At 36.0% G+C, this 19834-nt stretch overlaps 1 protein-coding gene across 1 annotated transcript; it reads left to right on the forward strand.

Moving 5' to 3' along the window:
* The first annotated feature begins 693 nt into the window (after positions 1–693).
* LOC145252541 (metalloreductase STEAP4-like) lies at positions 694–17012 on the forward strand. The gene is made up of 2 exons (XM_080112090.1): positions 694–1273; positions 15189–17012. The coding sequence occupies exon 2, from the start codon at positions 15203–15205 to the stop codon at positions 16613–16615; it is 1413 nt and encodes a 470-aa protein (XP_079968216.1). The 5' UTR covers positions 694–1273; positions 15189–15202; the 3' UTR covers positions 16616–17012.
* Positions 17013–19834: the final 2822 nt, after the last annotated feature.

Raw genomic sequence — 19834 nt, forward strand, 5'->3', positions numbered from 1 at the left:
AAAACTGGTACCTGGGGCTGATCGGATTTTTATCTGTTTGTCAACTGTTTCACGAATACGCATGCGCGAATCGTTCACATTATGTTAAAAATAAGTAGTTTTAAAAATAATTTTTAAACATTGCGTCAAGCTGGCCGTTTGATTACCGTACCTGACTAGCTGTCTTTCGCTTGAGTATTTATTTTTAATTTTTATTTTTTTTACTTTCAAGACGGGAACTGTTTCGGGGGGAAAAACGCATAATACTAGCATGCACATGTCTTAGTAGGAATTAAAATATATTTATTTGTATTTTACGACCGAGCAACGGAACGCTGGGCAGCCAGTCCACACACACACACACACACACACACACACACACACACACACACACACATATATATATATATATATATATATATATATATATATATATATATATATATATAAAGAGACCAGAATATAAGAAAAACGGATATAAGAGATTTTCTCTGGTCCCAAATTAGAGCCTGTGTTAATGTACAGCTTAACCTGGATATAAGAACCCCGGATATAAGATAGCTGCAGGTACAATTTACGAAGTCTCTTACATCCGGGTTACACTATATATATATATATATACATATATATATATATATATATATATATATATATATATATATATATAATTACACAGAGAAAGAGAGATAGAGAAAGGGGTGAGAGAGAGAGAGAGAGAGAGAGAGAGGTGCGGGTGCGGTCAGGATGGTCAGGCGCCACCCATGCGCATATTTCGGATAGCCTTCCTAATGCCTTCTAAACTTAAAATGATGGTCAAAACCGGAAAATATTTTACGCCATTTCCAATGCATTCGCTAATAATAATTTATAAACTGATTCTGGATTGAATTGTAGCTGGAGTGTGTGTATGCGGCGCGGGGAAGGGGGGGGGGCAGATGACAAAAACTACCCCTTAAAAAAACACTGCTTTCTCTGTTGTGTCCTCACAGGAACCTAATGGCGGGGGGGGGGGATGTAAAATAAAAAAAAAAAAAAAAACAAACCCCAAAAACGCTTGTTCCAGTTACTCGATACCGTGGGAAACTGAAATGTGTTGCCTTACAGAAGAACTGAAAGATTAGCCAAAACCCAGACCCCTACCCAGGCACCCCTAGACTTTTTTTTTTTTTTTTTTGAGGGGTGGGGGTGGTCATATCTAGCAAAATAGAGCTGATAACAAACCTAATTTCGCTTTTTGTCTTCCTCAAAAACAATAAGTTTTTCAGACTACATGACGAACGCTTTAATCGCAAAGGTAAGATATAAAAAGGAATTTATTTTTTATTCCGGCTTTGTTTTCTTTTTTTTTGTATTATTTTGTTTTTGATTGTAACTCCCTTTTTTTTTCTTTCCTGGCTGGTATCTTACAAGCTATATTTCCATATATAACTTACAATAAGTGCCCAGAAAATATACATGGAAATAATAGTTTAGTGACGCGTCGCATCGGAATTAGACGATGCCCGTGATTTGTTTTTTGTTCTTGGTCTTTTGGTCAATTTTTATTTTTGTACCTTTTCTTCACGTTAAATAACGACCCTGGTGTCTAACTCTGTCCCGTGGGGAGGCATAGTAAATAGGTACAATTAAAAAAAACAAACTATTTTTATTAGTGTTTTATTTAATTTTCTATTTCTGGGCAATTAACGAGACTCCCAAGATGACTGTCTAAAAGACTCTGCACTGCTTGTGTTTCAAAGTAAATAAACGCTTTAAAATAAGTTAAAACACAAAACTTATCCATGTAGGTAGAGCAACAACTTATCCTGCCTTTGGTAACATTTAATTGTTATATATTTGTTTTGTTTTTGTTGTATTTTTTTTAAAGAACTTTTTGGTTTTGTTGGCTTTTCTGAAAAATATAAATGAAAACAATAATTTAGCAATGCATAATAATAAACGACATCCTGTGGTTTTTATAAATTTTTTTGCGATTAAAAAAATATTTTTTTATTCATATTTAGTTATTTCGTCTAATTTCCAATTTTTGAGCGTTATCGAAGCCTCAGATCTTTTTTTTTAATGTCAGCCATGTTTTTCTTGCACTTATGTTTCGAAGTAAATAAACGCTTTAAAATAAGTTAAAACAGAAAAATATTCAGTTAGATGGAAAGGTAACTTTTTTTATTTACAAGGAAGTCACCACTTACCAAGGCCCGAAGACCACTCGAGGATAAAGGTTGATGAATATAAGATGGTAGTGTAGTAATCATTAATGGTGTAAGTTGGGTAGAATTTGATTTGTTTTACAAGAACTTGTTTACATTAGACTTGAAGGCTACCATACTTAGTCAGCCATGAAACAAGTCAGCGGAACACTGAACAGTGTTCCACAAGGTGTAGTTATAGAAAAGACGCTTTGTTTGTGGAATTTGTATTTAAAGTTAGGCACAAAAACCCTTTTTTGTTTTCTTGTCTATGCTGAAAAATACGAACCGTGTTATTTCTTAAATAGGATTTGCAAACTATATTCAAGTTTAACGATATTTTTGTTTTGTAAATTGTTAGGTGAAAGTAGAGAATTGTTACAGAACGCCTTCTCCTCTCCGTGTTAAGAATGGGTTTTAAAAACTAATGTTACTATTTCAGCACGGTCCGGATTTTGCATAAGCACTTAAAAAAAAAAAAAATTAATATAGAACATTTTGAATTTCTACATTTCGTGAAAAGTTATTGCGAGATCAACTGAAGACGTACCTTTTAAGAAGCTGATTACGGCGAGGTTGAAAATAAAATATCTTTCGGAATAAACATCCCCCCATGTTAAAAACGGCTTTCGGAATAAACACCCTTTGCAGCTTGGAAAACCAGTGCACATTAACCGTCTTCGAATGGTCCCCCAGTGCGCTTTTACCCCACATTCAAATGTATAATCATAGAAATCAATTTTTGGTAAACTTTTACTTTCTTTCCAATATTCACCTTAAAAATGACGATTTTTTTCGTTGAATGCTGAAAGGGGGGGGGGAAGTTAAAAAAAAAAATACTCAATTTTTATTAACTAAGTTCTCCTTCGTTAACAATATAAGAAAATTGAAAAAAAAAAAAAAAAAAAAAGATTTATAAGAGTCATTCTAAGTGGGGAATTCGACCGAGAGATGTTTGTTAAATTTACATTTAAATTTCTGCATAATGAAGAATTACTCCACCCTTGAAAATTCCTTGAAAATTACCACTCTTCTAGTTTTCGGGGTCGCTGAAAACGAAAATGTTTAAAATTACGGCAAATGAGTAGTTTCCAAAATATAAAGAAATATTAGTTTTAAAAAAGTGGGAGTTCACTTTTCTTTAATAATTTAACGTAAAATTAGCACCCACTTTGTGGCCATGATTTTTTTTTTTCGTGGGGGGGGGACTTTCTTTTCACACTCGGAAAATTCTTTAAAATTACCACTAACGTTTAAAATTCCAGGAAACAAGTAGTTTCCTAGATATGAAAAAAATTCATTCACTTTATGGTCACCTGTTTTTTAATTTTTTTTTTTTTGGGGGGGGGGGGATTACCGGTTTGTTTTTCGTTCTTTTTTTTGGAGGGGTATATTCAAATAGAACTTGTATAGTTTTTTTAACAGGTGCTTATGCAGTTTAATTAACTGTTTTAACGTAAGTAACGCGTCAAAATTAACCGAGTAGAAGAATTGGAAGGGGCGGGGAGGGGGTATTGTGGCGGCGGCCACAACACCCCCCGCCCCTCCACCGCCTCCCACCAAATGTAAACAGAATTTTTGTAAAATATTAAACAGTTCTTCTGCTCCAAACGGTTAATTAAACTGCATAATCACCTGTTAAATAACTATACCAGTTCTATAATTGAATATCTCCCTAAAAAAAAAAACGGCAGCTCCCCCCCCCACTAAAAAATGGTAATCATAAAGTGATTGCAGTTCTTCATATCTTGGAAACTAATTGTTTCCCGGAATTTTAAACGTTAGTGGTAATTTTAAAGGATTTCCTGAGAGTAAAAGAAAGCCCCCCCCCGCTCCCGAAAAACAAACGTGGCCACGAAAGGGTGCTCATTTTACGTTAAATTATTATAGAAAAGTAATCATCCCCCTTTTTTATTAAAACGTACATTTCTTTATATCTTGGAAACTACTCATTTGCCGTAATTTTAAACGTTATTTTCGTTTTCAGCGACCCCGAAAACCTAGAAGAGTGGTAATTTTAAAGGAATTTTCGAGGGTGGAGTAATTCTTCATATTTACCAAAGAAACAGGGTACATGAAGAGGATGCCAAAAGCAAACGGCCTGAGGAAATAAACTTAGAATAGACATTTCTTCAAAATAAGACCAAAAAAATCGAAAAGTCGCAAGATTGCATTTCCATTAAAAAACAAATGTCATCTACTAAATGTTTGTTGCAATTAATAACATATTACCGCATTACATAAAACATGTGCTTTCACGATTCATTCATCCGCCATTATTTTTGAAAATGTATCAAGACATGCTGCAGTTACCTCCCCTATTATTTAAGTACGACTTTCAATTTTTCTTTGAAAAATAGTTTTCATCTATATATTAATAGGATACACATATATCATCTATATATATAAATAGGATAGCGTGTGTTATTTATTTTGTGTGTCACGCTTACATCCGAGTGACTGTCGTTTAATTGTTATGGACTCCCATTTCTTGTAATAAATAATTTTATCAAGAATTCTTCATAAGTTTGGGTTTCGATTATAGCTGAAAGAACTAGAGTTATATATATAATCGATAGAACATTAACTCTATAATAATATATACGAAATCTGCAAGAATTAAAATATCATATTTAAGCGTACTTTACGACTGGGTTACGTCGGGCGTCCCTGCTAGTTGATAATTAATTTTCCACTTTATCATTTTCTGCAATTTTTGGATATTTCACTAATTTCAACGGGTAGAAAGTGAAATTCAATATCTCAATTTTCGTTATCTTCTATAATATAAATCTCACCTGTCTGTTTAAATGTATGTATGTATGTATGTATGTATGTATGTATGTATGTCTGCCTAAAACTAAAATAAATATAAAACTAGACAAAATACTGTTAGAAACTCGCTCAATATATGTTACCGTGACATAGGTTGACATATATTCGGTGGGGTTTTAATAGTATTTTGTCTAGTTTATTATTTATAACATCTTTTCCGAAACTTACTGTGTTAAAGAGAAAGTCGGGCGCCATTTTGAATTTTCCAATACATCGGTAAACACAGTATGTTTTTCGAGCTAAATAAACATGTTACATTAAATAAAAAAACTGAAAACATATCCAGTTAGGTAGAAAAGTTACTTATCTTACCTTTGATAACATTTATTTGTTATATTTGTTTTTTTTTGACAACTTTTTCGAATCTGTGTACAGTAATACAAACCCAATTATTTTTCTTTACTCATATTCAGTCGAAATAAGGAACATCGCCTGTAAGACATAAGGAACTAGTATGAATTAGCGACCATACCTATGGGTACACTCTAAGACGGGGGTTGAACAGCAATATATCGGTTCATATTACATTTAAATTTCTTCATGTTACTACAGTCAGGAAAGCAGGAAACAGGGAGGGAATTCCAAAAAAGTTCCAATATGTTAGTCTTTTTTTTTTTTTTTTTTTTTTTTTTTTTACAAAGGCATCACCACATTATCAAGGCCCAGAGGCCACTCAAGGATAAGGGTTAAAGAGTGTACAGTAGAAGTTGGTCAATATAGTAATCATTAGTAATGAAAATTTGGTAAATTTAATAACTTATATGGAACGGCTCATCAAGAACTTATTTACCTTAGACTTGAACACAACCATATTGTAGTCAGCCGGAAAGCAGGAAAACGGAAGACAATTCCACAGGCGTGCAGTTCTAAGAAAGAAGCTTTGTTCATGGAATCTATGTTTAGGTTTAGGCACAGATAAAGAGTGGGGGAAATTATTGATAGTGTTTACAGCTAGACGAGTGTTTCTTGTGAAAGTTTGGCGAGGGGGGACCATAGATTGAAGCTCAGTTGAACACTTTCCATGAAAATAACGATACATCAGAGACAAACTCGCAACATCTCTTCTGTGAGATAGAGGTTGTAAGGAGGAGAAAAGGACATCTCCTACGAGGCTACGAAGTCTATTTTGAACTCTATCAAGGCAGGACAAGTCCTTTCTAGCAGCTCCTGCCCAGATGTGGCAACAGTATTCCATCCTTGGACGTACCTGGCTCTTATATAGATAGAGAATAGCATCATTGCAGTGTAGAGAACCTACTGTGGATTTTATAAAATTATTTTTTTTTATAATGGCTTGTATTAAAGTTTAAAATGCGAAAGGCAAGTATCATGTTTCAATTGTGCTCTACAACGAAACATTCATTTCGAACGCGCCCCTGTTATATCAAAGAGTACACTGTTGATTTTATGTTTTGCCTTAGTGCTTGTGCGGTGATAATAGCTTGTATTTAAGTTTAAAATGAAAAAATATAGTAACACGGTAAAATTGTGCTCTAAACAGAAACATTCATTTCGAACGCGGCACTGTCATATCAAAGAACTTACTGTTTATTCTATATGCCTGGCATCACTACTTGTGCGGCAATATTGGCTTTAATTTGTTTAAAATGAAAAAGTCAAGTATTATTGTGCAACTGTGCTTAAAAAAGAAACATTCATTTCGACCGCGTCCCCGTCATATTAAAGAACATGCTGTTGATTTTATATGTCAGACCTTTCGACTTGTTTGGTAATGAAACTTCTCAAATTCACTTGTGATGTCGTGCTGTGTAATAGGGGTAACTTTGGTCCAAATTGCCTGCTCCTTCTTTCATCGGATATTTTCGATTATCGATTACCGATACTTATTGAAAACATGTAAATTGTTAAATGCATTTAAATACATGTAAAGAATAAAACACACGTTTTTAATAAAATATATTAAAAGAAACATTTCAAAGTAAAGATTATTTTTATGTCAAATAAAAAAATGTTTTTATTATATAAAACTAATCGGAAAAAAAATGTCAATATCAAGATAAAACTATATTTTCATAACATATTTTATTAAAAGTAAAACAATTTTGAGAAAGAAGCATTTCAAATTAAAAGCTAGTTTAAAGTTCTGAATTTTTTAGGTTAGAGCTGGTTGTTTATATTACTTGTTTGGCTATTGTTCTGATCTTCAGTGTCATTTGTGCAGCGTTTCATTCGGATTGCCTTTTTTTTTTTTCTTTTTCTAACAATCAATATACCTGAAGTCGGTTGAAGGACAACGAAACCTTGCACAGATAGCACTCAAGATAAGAACAATAGTCCGATAAGTATAAAGACTAGTTTATTTTCTTATATGTCCAGTGAAAGTAAAACCGCGCTAGAAAACTACTAACACCCGAAAGTATCCTGTACCTCTATAGGGCCACCATTCGCCCATGTATGGAGGATTGCTGTCACATTTGGGCTGGTGCATCTGCTACTAGTCTCTCGCTCCTAGACAAGGTTCAAAAGAGAGTCGCAAATCTGATAGGCCCTGAACTGGCATCTAAGCTTCAGCCTCTGTCCCATCGACGTAATATTGCATCCCTCTGCCTGTTCTACAAGTATTTTAATGGTGAATGCTCTGACGAACTGCAGACACTTGTGCCCCCACGACGTAGACACCCTCGACAAACCCGACAGGCAGCTAAATGGCACTCCCACACTGTAGAGATCCCTAGATGTAAAAGATCTTTCTACTCACGTAGTTTCTTCCCCAGAACTGCTAGACTCTGGAATTCCATTCCAGGCCACTGCTTCCCCAACTGTACTGATATGCAGAAGTTCAAGTGTAACGTGAATCGACATCTTGCTGCCCAAATCCCAACATAGTACCCCAGTAGTTGTTGCCCCTGATAGTAGCCCCCTACACCAAAGTGGCAATGTGCCTTGTTTGGGGTGAAAATGTAATAAAAAAAACAACTCTTAAACAAAGTTCTATAAATTTGGTATTGTTTTTTACTGATTTTTTAAATGTATTTATGGACTACTTTTAAAGAGAACAATGTATTAAAAGTAATAGTACAATATCATATCTGGTAACTCGTATAAAGTAATAAGTAGGGCTATGACAAGAGAATATTTTTATCATTGTTTGGGCTCTCGAGTATATACCCGACACAGTTAGACAGAGTTAATCAATCGAGAACAACATTACTCTATCTAAAAACATAAAATATTAACTGATATATACCCGAGAGTCAAAATGATGAAAAGAATATTCTCTTGCCATAGCCCTAGTAATGAGTGCTCAGTATCCTAGATAGAGCAAATATGTTTAAAGGCCACGTTGCCCGGTAAAACAAACATCAATGTTTTGTTATCCTATTTTATACAAGAAAATTTACTCGGCATTGTCTGGGATGGAAACTGATACGTAGTGATGAAAAAGTGCTCAATATTCTAAAACTAGCAGGTGTGCTCAAACGCAACTTTATTTTGTCTATTTGTTTCATATGGCCTTGGGCAACGCAGGGTAGTTCAGCTTGGCTATTATATAAAGCGCAATTGTCCGTATGTGTGTGTGTGTGTATGTCCAGATGAGAATAAAAATCCCATACAAACATCTACAAAGTTGGTATGTTTTCCCGGATAAATAAGATCTAAAACCAAGGATGGAATACTGTTGCCATATCTGGGCAGGAGCTGCTAAAAACAGCCTATCCTGCCTTGACAGAGTACAAAATAGACTTCGTGGTTTAGTGGGGTATGCCCTTTTCTCTACCCTGCAACCTCTCTCCCACAGAAGAGACGTTGCGAGCTTATCTTTGTTTTATCGTTATTTCCATGGCAGGTGCTCGTCTGAACTCCAATCTCTGGTCCCCCCTCGCCAATCTTTCACGAAAAACACCCGTCTAGCTGAATCCACTGTGAAAAATTTCCCCCACTCTATATCTGTGCCTAAATCAAAACGCGGATTCCATGAACAAAGCTTCTTTCTTAGAACTGCACGCCTGTGGAACTCTGTTCCGTCTGCCTGCTTCCCTCCGGACTACAACTTGGATGTCTTTAAGTCCAATGTTAACAAATTCCTAATGAACCGCCCCCTTAATTAAACACTTCATCAAATCTCCACACTAACGTAATGTACTTGCAATAACCCTTATCCCTGAGTGGCTTCCGGGCCTTGATAAGTGGTGATCACTGTGTAAAAAAAAAAAAAAAAATCATTATAAATTCTTTGGAGGACAACTAGGCCAGGTTTCATTGGGGGAGGGGGCATTTTTTTTTATTCTCATTGTTTTATTTATTTATTTTTATTCAATTTACACTCCAAACAAGGCACAGTGCCACTTTGAAGTAGGGGCTACTATCGGAGACATAAGTTGCGGGCATATTATGAGGGGAGATGAGTAGCAAGATGTCTGTTCACATTACTCTTGAACTTCTGCATGTCAGTACAGTTAGGAAAGCAGAATCCCGGAAGAGAGTTCCAAAGTCTAGCAGTTTTGGCGAAGAAACTATTGGAGTAGAATGCTTTCTTACACCTAGGGATCTCTACTGTGAAGGGGTGAGATTTAGTTGCTTGTCGGGTTTGTTGGGGTATTCACGTCGAGGGGGTACAAGTGCTTGTAGTTCGTCAGTCCATTCACCAATAAAGTACTTGTAGATCAGGCAGAGGGATGCAACATTTCGTCGATGGGACAGAGGCTGAAGCTTAGATGACAGTTCAGGACCTATCAGGTTGGCGATTCTCTTTTGAACCCTGTCAAGGAGCGAGAGACAAGTAGCAGATGCACCAACCCAAATGTGACAACAGTACTCCGTACATTGGCGAATGGTGGCCTTATAGAGGTACAGGGTACTTTCAGGCATTAGTAGCTTTCTAGCACGATAAAGAGAGCCCGCCTTCTTCGCAGCAGCCTTGGCAATGCTTTCAATGTATCTGTTCCAGCTCATGTTCCCTGTAAATGTTAGGCCGAAAAGGAATAGTGAATGACTTCCAGTTTTTATTTTCAATATATCAAAATTAGAAAGAGGAATGGGTGAAACGAAGATAAAAGAGGAGTGAGGGAAGAGGGGTGTAAGAAAACTGGGAGAAGGAAAGGGAACAGACTGAAAGAGCTAGACAAACAGAAGTTTTTATATAAAGATGTCACGCATACTTTTATCTTTTTCTATTTTGTTTCTTTTGATCCCGGAAAACGCTGGATATCCCTGCTAAAGATAAAAATTTAAATTTTTCCAAGTTTAGTTTTTAATATGTATTTTGAGCAATTTTGAGGGGAAAAATAAATTAACGCTGTTATATAAAATGCACGCAGACTACTTTTCATTGTGTCAAAGTGACATTTTGTCATTGTTCCTATTTACAATGCCTCCCCACGGGACAGTTAGACACCAGTGTCGTTTTTTAACGTGGAGAAAAGGAACAAAAATAAAAATTATCTCAGTCGTGAAGGATTTATCCTCCACTGACAGAGAACAAGAAATCGAAGTGCAGCATCTGAAGAACAGATACTACACTTTGAGGTATTTATTTGCTCCCCCACTGAGCAAATTAGGCACAAGGCCGATTTTTAAAGTGAGGAGTGAAGGGGAAATGGGGACCAACTCCCCGGGGAGTAGGGGAGCTGGATAGTGACAATTGGTATGAAGAGTTGGCCCTACATTGACCAAGGTCTTATATGTGGGGTTTCCCCCACATATGGCCTTTGCTTGCAGTATCTGCCGGAACAGATGGTGTTTATTTGCTCCCCCACTGAGCAAATTAGGCACAAGGCCGTTTTTAATGTGAGGTAAAAACCAGCTCCCCTTAAAGTAGGCAAAAAGGGGGCACTCTGGTTACCAAAAATAATAATTGTCCCAGTATAGAGGGTTTCCCCTCCATTGACTGGTACAAATTATCTTAAGTGTAGTATCTGCCGGAACAGATACTACACTTTGATCTTGGCCCGAAGGCCAATTGTCCCATAAAGAGATAGACGCGGTTCCTTCAATAAGTTTCCAGACTTTTTCGCATGCACAATTTTATTGATAGTACACATACGAAACTCACCGCCTTCGAAGTAATCTCCACCGACTGCAATACACTTGTATCATTCCAACAACTTCTGGAAGGCCCCATGGAAGTCTTCTCATAACAACAACCTACAAATTGTACAATTGTACAACCCCCCCCCCACACACACACACTTATATATAATATAGATGGTGTGCCCCATCCATAATTGAGAGGCCATGCCAGGTTAGGTCATAACCAATTCAGTTGTGTGTGTTGTAGGAGAGCTGTACACACAGATATACACACACGAACGATACTACTGTGTCTGTTTATGTATAATATACGACACCCACGCACACGTCAGTTTTGACACTTGAATAATCTTTATGATTCAATTGACGCAAACCCGACGGGAGTTAAAAGAGAAACTCACTTTCATGTCGAAACGATTACGACGTTCAATCGAATCGAATTGTTTGCTTTCTTTTCACGCTTTTATGAATTTAAATAGAACGCATAACATTTTAACGTATTTCAAGTAGTAATTTGAAATACAATTGTTATCTCCGAGTGCGCGAATAGAATGGACGCATCTTAATTTTAGGCGTATCAATACATGTTTTCTGCTCTGTTCGCCAGGCGGTGGCAAAGTTTAGCATAACACTTTCGTCCGTATGCCATATATACGCTTGAAATACCACTTTCGTTAGTCTGTCACTTTAAACTTTCAGTTAACACTTTAATTGGTCTGTAATTCTTAAATTTGAATTAACATTGTTATTGGTCTTTCATTCTAAAGTATAAAACAATACTTTCATTGGTCTGTCATATTTAAGTTTGAAATAACACTTTTAGTGGTTTGTCATTCTTAAATTTTATATTATAGTTTCGTTGGTCTGTAATTAAGTTTGAAATAACCATTTCGTTGGTCTGTTATATTTAAGTTGGAAATAAAACTTTCATCGGTCTATAATTTTTAAATTTGGAATAGCACTTTCATTGGTCTGTCATTCTTAAATTTTCTGCTACACTTTCAATAGTCTGTCATATTTAAGATTGAAAGAAAACTTTAATTGGTCTCTCACTTCTAATTTTGAAGGACACTTTTCTTGGTCGGCCATTTTTCAGCTTGAAATAACATTTTTATTGGTCTGTCATTTTAATATTTTATATTACACGGTTGTTGGTCTGTCATTCTTAAGTTTAAAATAAGACTTCCGTATGTATGCCATTTTTAAGTTGGACATTACACTTTTATTATTCTGTCCTTTTTCAAAATGAAATAACCCTTTCACTAGTCTGTCATTTTAAATTTGGAATAACAATATCGTTGGTTTTTCAAATTATGGTTGGAAATGACACTTTCATTTGTCTGTCATTTAATTTAGCAGTAAAACTTTCATTGGCCTATCGTATTTAAGTTTAAAATAACACTTTCATTGGTCTGTCATTAATTGCTAATAAATATTTTCGTTGGTCTGCCATGTAAAGGTTCGAATTAAGACTATCGTTTATCTTTCAAGATTAATGTTAATATAACACTTCCGTTGGTTTGTCATATTCTGTTTAATATTGATTCTATCGTTGGTCTGTCACGTTGAAGTTTGAAATAGCATTTCAGTGGTATGCCACGTTCGTTTGTTTCATTATTGTATTATTTTATTACATTGCATTATAGTATTACATTTAGTAAGTGATATATACTCTCTTCGGACTATTGTCTTTATCAACACCATTTATCTTCATATTTTTGTAAAATGGGGAGTGGTGACAAGTAATTATGATTTGATGAAGGACAATTGTTTTACTCGGAATTTAAAATTAAGCCGCTGGAAAGATGGTGGGATCCTTCTATCGATCCAGTAGATACTTCCCTGCTGATTCAATTCTCTATCTATTTAAGAGCCAAGTTCGTCCAAGGATGGAGTATTGTTGCCACATCTGGCCAGGAGCTGCTAGAAAGGACTTATCCTGCCTTGATAGAGTTCAAAATAGACTTCATAACCTCATAGGAGATGTCCTTTTTTCTTCCCTGCAACCTCTATCTCACAGAAGAGATGTAGCGAGTTTGTCTTTGCTTTATCGTTATTTTCATGGCAAGTGCTCGACTGAGCTGCAATGTGTACTCCCCCCTCGCCAAACTTTCACAAGAAACACTCGTCTAGCTGAAAACACTATCAATAACCCCCACTGTTTATCTGTACCTAAAGCTAAACGCAGATTTCATGAACAAAGCTTCTTTCTTAGAAGTGCACACCTGTGGAATTGCCTTCCGTTTTCCTGGTTTTCCAGCTGACTACAATATGGTTGTCTTCAAGTTCAATATAAACAAGTTCTTGATAAGCCATTCCACTTCACAAATTTACTGAATTTCCATTACTGACAATTACTATATTGTCCAATTGACTACCGTACACGCTTTAAACCTTATCCTCGAGTGGCCCCTGCGCCTTGATAAGTAGTGATGGCTATGTAAAAAAAAATAATACTTTTGATAAGACATATACATTAATATCCTCGAACTATTGGTTCAATCAAAATCGTTTACCTTCATCTGATTGTGAAAGTTAAAAATGTAATTTTTTTCTCAGTCCCATTTGTTCACATATTTGTTATGATTAAGTTTGCTATATTCCATTTGTTGATCTGTCCTGGTAAAGTTTCAAATACCCTGCTTATTGGTCTGTCATATTTAAGTTTGAAATATAATGTTTGTTGGTCTGTCACGATTAAATTTTCAAATATCATGTTTGGTGGTCTGTAATGATGTAGTTTGAAATAGCATGTTCGTCGGTCTGTCAGGATAAAATTACAAATATCATGTATGTCTGTCACGATTCAGTTTGAAATATCATGTTCGTTGGTCTGTCACGATTAAATTTTCAAATATCATGTTTGGTGGTCTGTATGGCGTAGTTTGAAATAGCATGTTCGTCGGTCTGTCACGATAAAATTTCAAATATCATGTATATATGTCGGCCACGATTCAGTTTGAAATATGTTTTTTTGGTTTGTAGCGATTAAATTTCAAATATGTTCTTTTGTCTGTCACAATTCAGTTTTAAATAGTATGTTTCGTGGTTTGTCACGATTCAGTTTAAAATATGTTCGCTAGTCTATCAAAACCTTCTTTTGAAATAGCATGTTCGTTGGTCTGTCACGATGAAGTGTCAAATATTATGGTAATTTGTCTGTAACTATAATACTTCCAATATGTTCGACAATAATTAATCTATTCTGGTGGAGTATCCAGCTTCGTGCTGTTACTTGAGGTAACGTTTGGAGAAGGTGCACCATTCCTCGTAAAAGTCAGCGCGGGTTAGCGATACTGAGATCTTATTTGGGCCGCGAATACTGTGATTTAATCAAGGTTTATTTGTAGGGGGAGAGTATCCTTATGTAAGCTTGTCCTGAAACACCACGGTTCAGAGAAACCTTAGACACTCGAGAATAGGGTCTAGTAAACATTCAAGTTCTCTCCAATAGGTGTTCAAACATGTATAAGAGTATGAAAGTATTTCGCGTATATATTTTTTACACTCTTACTCCACATAAAAGACTCCCAAGATGTACGATGAAATAAAACAGCTTTTTATTTATGTATATACTATAGAACCTCGGAATACGGTGGCCATAAGATACGTTTTTTTTTTTGTTTTTCAGATTACAATGTGGAATGCGATGTTTTTCGACCCCTGCTTACGGTGTTTGCTTCGCCTTACGGTGTTATGTTATTTAATTACATAAACGTGTATTATATACTGTACTCTATTTTGTTAATAACATTTAATGCCGTATCCCGGGGTTCTACTGCGTTTTTATAGTAAAAATTTACTTTGGAAATTTTAAATACGACGACCTTTGGAGTGATTGTGGCATCATTGTGTCTGGATCCTAGCTAGGAAAAACATACACAACGCTTAAGTAGTGATAAGGATGACCACAGACACTCCTCTCCCACTTTTTAATGGCCTTGTGCCTAATTTATTTTATATTTATTTTATGTTTATTGTAAAATCTTTTAAAACGAATAAATTTTTCAAAGTGTAGTATCTGTTTTCCATATAATCATTTACCGCTGAAAGTTTCCATGTAATTATCTCCTTTGAAAAAAAATCAAAATACGAAGAGACGTATAAGCAGAGAAAGTATCGCTTATATTGTAAGTCGATTACAAAACTGATATTTTTATATAGTGACCTAATTGAAAATTTCTTGATATTTTCCAGGTTGGCGGCACAGAATGTCCCAAGCTAAAAAAGTAGCCATTATCGGAAGCGGAAATCTCGGACAAGCCCTCGCCTATCGACTGGTGTCCAGCGGCTACCAAGTCACAATTGGAAGTCGTAATCCGCAAAGACAGAACTTTACAACGACACTTGACGATTCAATCATGAAAGAAGTACACGTGGGGACCGTGAAAAACTGTTTCTTGATTCCAGATATCTCTGTTGTGTTTTTGGCGATTCACCATCGCAATGCCGCTGACCTCCTTTCACCTATCCGGACACTTCTCAGCGGTAAGATATTGGTCGATGCTTCCAACCGCACTGAACCCTGCCAGACCGGGTCGAACGCTGAGGAACTTGCCAGTCACTTCCCTGAAGCGCGAATCGTTAAAGGCTTTAACACTCTCTCGGCAAACGCTCTTCAAAGTGATATCGCCGTGGAGGATGTCCATCGCGTACACCTGGCCGCTGACGATGTCGCGGCGCGCGAAACGGTCGCCTGCATAGTCAAGGATATCGGATTCTGCCCCGTTTATGTTGGCGATCTTCAAGCAGCCCGGCGTATCGAAGCGTACCCACTTCAAGTATTGCCTGGTTGGGGTGGGCCGACGGTTATTTCATGCGCGATTTTTTTCGTTTGGCTTGGGATAATGGTGATAAAATATAGCGTCAAATACGCTAAGTCGAAAGAGTCTTTCCCTTGGGAGAGAATACCGTTAACCCTTTTAAATTTACTTGTTTGTCTTACGGCCATAACACTGCTTGCAATCACGTATCTACCTGGATGTTTGGCCGCTTTTGCGCAATTATATAATGGCACTAAGTATAAACTATTCCCCTCTTGGCTTGATTTTTGGCTTCGATGTCGCAAGATGCTCGGCCTTTTTGCTTTACTGTTCAGCGTCTGGCACGCGATTATGTCGATTGCTTTTCTATCTCCAGGTTCAATGCGTTGGTGGTATGAGCCGATCACCGATTGGAAGGCTAATAGTACAAACGCTGTCCACAGATATCGGTTAAACGCTACAGGTGAATCAGCACTCACTTTAGGGATTCTCTCCTTATTACTTTTGATTCTTACTGGTCTTTCCTCATTGCCTTCTCTTAGTGCTGTTTTCAACTGGGGTGAATGGCGTCTGATACAAAGCCATGTTGGATACACAGCGCTATTTTTGGCCGTAGTGCACGTTTTTGCCATGTCCTCCCGCGGTTGGTTAATGCATTCGACGTCTTTCTTCTATTGGAACTCTTTTCTGTGTTGTGTTCTACCTTGTTTGGTTCTGGCGATGAAACTCTTTCTGATGTTGCCTTGTGTAAGTCATTTGCTTTCAAGAATACGCGATGGGAAAGACAGAAGGCCGTTTTTAAGAGGAAGAGGTGAAAGAAAATGTGTAGACATTCAGTTATTAGAAAACGACACCGTCTGATAAAGTTCGACGCCATTTTATTTTTAATCATAATATAGTTTTTTTTTTTATAACAAAATGTATTTTCAAATTGACTGAAAAAATAATATTTTCTTTGCAATACAAACTTTATATACATTTTTCCCACGCAGCGAGATCTGCAACACACATCTCCATCATACACGACCAGAGTTGATCAGACTCGGATCGTCTTGAAATCTTGAGGTCAGATGTCAAACCACTGTTGTTTCGACCATCCCTTTGTCTTTTTCATAGCAGCCTGCATTATGAATCGAGTGTCATCGTTTTGTTTTTTTTACACCATGAAGGGGTGTTTAAAAATTTTTTTTTTTTTTTAATAAGCAGCGAAGTTTAAATTAAAATAAACCATCAAAAAGTATTTTTTTTATCACACAAATATGTGGTTTATTTTAACAATTAATTTTTAGCATTTACTATTTAAATACAATTTCGGGCATATGAGCCCAATGTGGCTCGCGCGTATATGGCATAATCTCTCTATATAAAGTAATAGCGTTCGTGTGTGTGTTTGTCTGTGTGTACAACTCCCTATGATCAAAGAAATATAAAGTGTCTATAGTGTGTGTACACCTCTCCTAGTCAAGAAATATTAATGCCCATTGTAGGATACTTCTGTCAAAGTAGACATTTATTTTTATGTGTAATTTCTAGATATAGCATTCTTCACATCACATATACATCGACTGAGTTATGCTTATTAGCATATCACATTAAATCATTTTAAATAATTAGCTCGATTATATTACTTATTCGACATTATAGCCTCGTTAATACTGTACTATTTAAAAATATAATTTAAAATGTAATTATTTAGTTTATTTTCATTTCAATTTATATTTTATTTAACTTAAATTTACTTATTATTATCGTAAATCTGAAACCTTTTAATTTTCAAACCAGAAAACCAAGGGGAATAACTGTGATAGTTTTATTCTTTGAGCACGTTATTAAATATTTTCTATAATAGATTTGTTTTCATTTCGAAATATTCTTCTAAGTTGAATTATTATTTTTATTTTTAATTTGGAGGTAATTTTTTTTCGCTAATTCTTAATTTTTAAATAACCTTTTGATACTCACGCAGAGAGTCTACCCGGCTTTATCCGGAACATGACGCCAACAGCCGGAGTAAACCGAGCGTCGCTGAGGAAATTAAGCCGAGCATCGCCGATGAAAGCTTAACAAGAAAAGAAAACCTACCTTAAATTTAAAATTTTATTAACTGTAAAGAAAAATTTTATAATATTTTTTGTTTTGTTTTTGCTATATATATATTTGGTACTCATGCAGACAGTGATCCGTGCTGAAATAATAACGTTATTATTTAAAAACCCATTCTTAATATGGGGAGAGGAGGGTATTTTGTACCTATTCTGTACTTTAACCTTAATTAAACATGGACATACGATTTAAAAAATAGCGTGGATCACTCTCTGCATTAGCACCATATATTTTCCAGTTAAAGATTTTTTGGTCAATATCAAGTATCTTTCCAAGTTCTCAAAAACCTTAAAATGACGATTTTAATAGGTTTTCGATGTTTTTCTTTTGTTTTTTTTTTAAAGGTGGTCACCACTTATCAAGACCCGGAAGCCACTCGGGGATAAGAGTTATTGCATGTACAGTACGTTAATGTTGAGATTTGATAAAGTGTCTACTTAAGGGGGCGGTTCATCAGGAATTTGTTTATGTTGGACTTGAAGACATCCAAGTTGTAGTCAGGTGGGAAACAGGCAGCCGGAACAGTTCCACAGGCGTGCACTTCTAAGAAAGAAGCTTTATTCATGGAATCTACGTTTTGGTTTTGGCACAAATAAAGAGTGGGGAAAATTTTTGACAGTGGTTTCAGCTAGACTAGTGTTTATCGTGAAATATCGGCGAGGGGAGACTCACAGAGCACCTGCCATGGAAGTAATGATAAAACAAAGGCTTGCAACGTCTCTCTTGTGGTGCTGAAAACAATTATCACATTTAAATTTGGGGCATGATATGAAGAAATTACTTTTTCAAAAAATGGGTGATCACTGTCCGGTTTTCGGAGATGCTGAAAACGAATATCAGTTAAATTTGTTTTGATATGAAGAAATTACTACGTGGCCAGAGGGAGGGTGCTAATTTTACGTTAAATTTATATAGGAAAGTAACCCCCCACTTTTTGAAAAAAATTTCTTCATATCATGAAAACTACTAATCTGCCCCAAATTTAAATGTGATATTCGTTTTCAGCACCACCGAAAACCGTTAAAAATGTTTTTTGATGAGTTGGAAAGAAACTTGACATTCACCGATTTTTTTTTTTGTTCGAGAAAAAGTTTAAAGGTAAGTCAAATAAACACTTTTTTTTGTAAATTTTTTTTTTTTCAAGAAAAATTGAAAAAAATTTTTGGTGTTTTTATCTTTTTTTCCTCAAGGAAAAACCTGAAAACTAGAAAAATTGAAAAAAAAAGTGGGTGGAATAGATTTTTTTTTCTTTTTATTGCTGTTGTTTCCTCAGACCGTTGTTTTATTAATGGTGTGTGTGTGTGTGTGTGAGAGAGAGAGAGAGAGAGAAAGAAAAAACCGTATTCCGCATTCGTACTGCAGGTCTTTCTGTGTTGTCAGCTCAAACGCCCACAATGGCAATTGTAGGCCTAGACTTGGCAAAAAAAAAAAGATACCAGTCCGGATGATGTAAAGGTTCGGCATGTGGTAGCCTGACACCTCCAAGCATATCCATCGCTTACCTTTCCTTGTCCACATGATGCACAAGTTTTTGTTCTTGCCAGTAATTTTTTTTTCTTGATAAAAGTCGAGGACTCCAGTTGGTGTTTCCAGCTGCTCACTTAAGGCTGTAAAATTCATGTTTTTTTTTCTGCCGTTAAAGTACGAAATGGTGTGCTTGTTTTTTTTTTTTTTTTACTAATTTATTTTCATTTCTTCCTCTTCCAAATTGTTGTCTGCTGCGTTGAATTTTCAACTTGCGCGAACGTGCGTCGCGTTGAAAACCATCGCGCTACATTGTCATTGGTTCAGCTTTGTTTCGTTAGACGGCTTAATTTTCTCGGCAACGCTCGACTTACTCCAGCTGTTGACGTCATGTTTCGGAGAAAGCCGGGCGTGCGCTGAGTTACGTCTGGATCACTCTCTGCATGAGTACAAACCTTTTTTATTTGTTATTGTTGAGTTATCCGGTTTTCTTCACTGTATTTGGTAGTTTTA

This window comes from Euprymna scolopes, chromosome 29 (assembly GCF_053919585.1).
Source record: "Euprymna scolopes isolate OS-2025 chromosome 29, ASM5391958v1, whole genome shotgun sequence".
NCBI lineage: Eukaryota > Metazoa > Mollusca > Cephalopoda > Sepiida > Sepiolidae > Euprymna > Euprymna scolopes.

What these genes read in the sequence shown, in the direction of transcription:
- LOC145252541 (XM_080112090.1), top strand. Translation starts at nt 15,203, where the DNA reads ATGTCCCAAGCTAAAAAAGTAGCCATTATCGGAAGCGGAAATCTCGGA.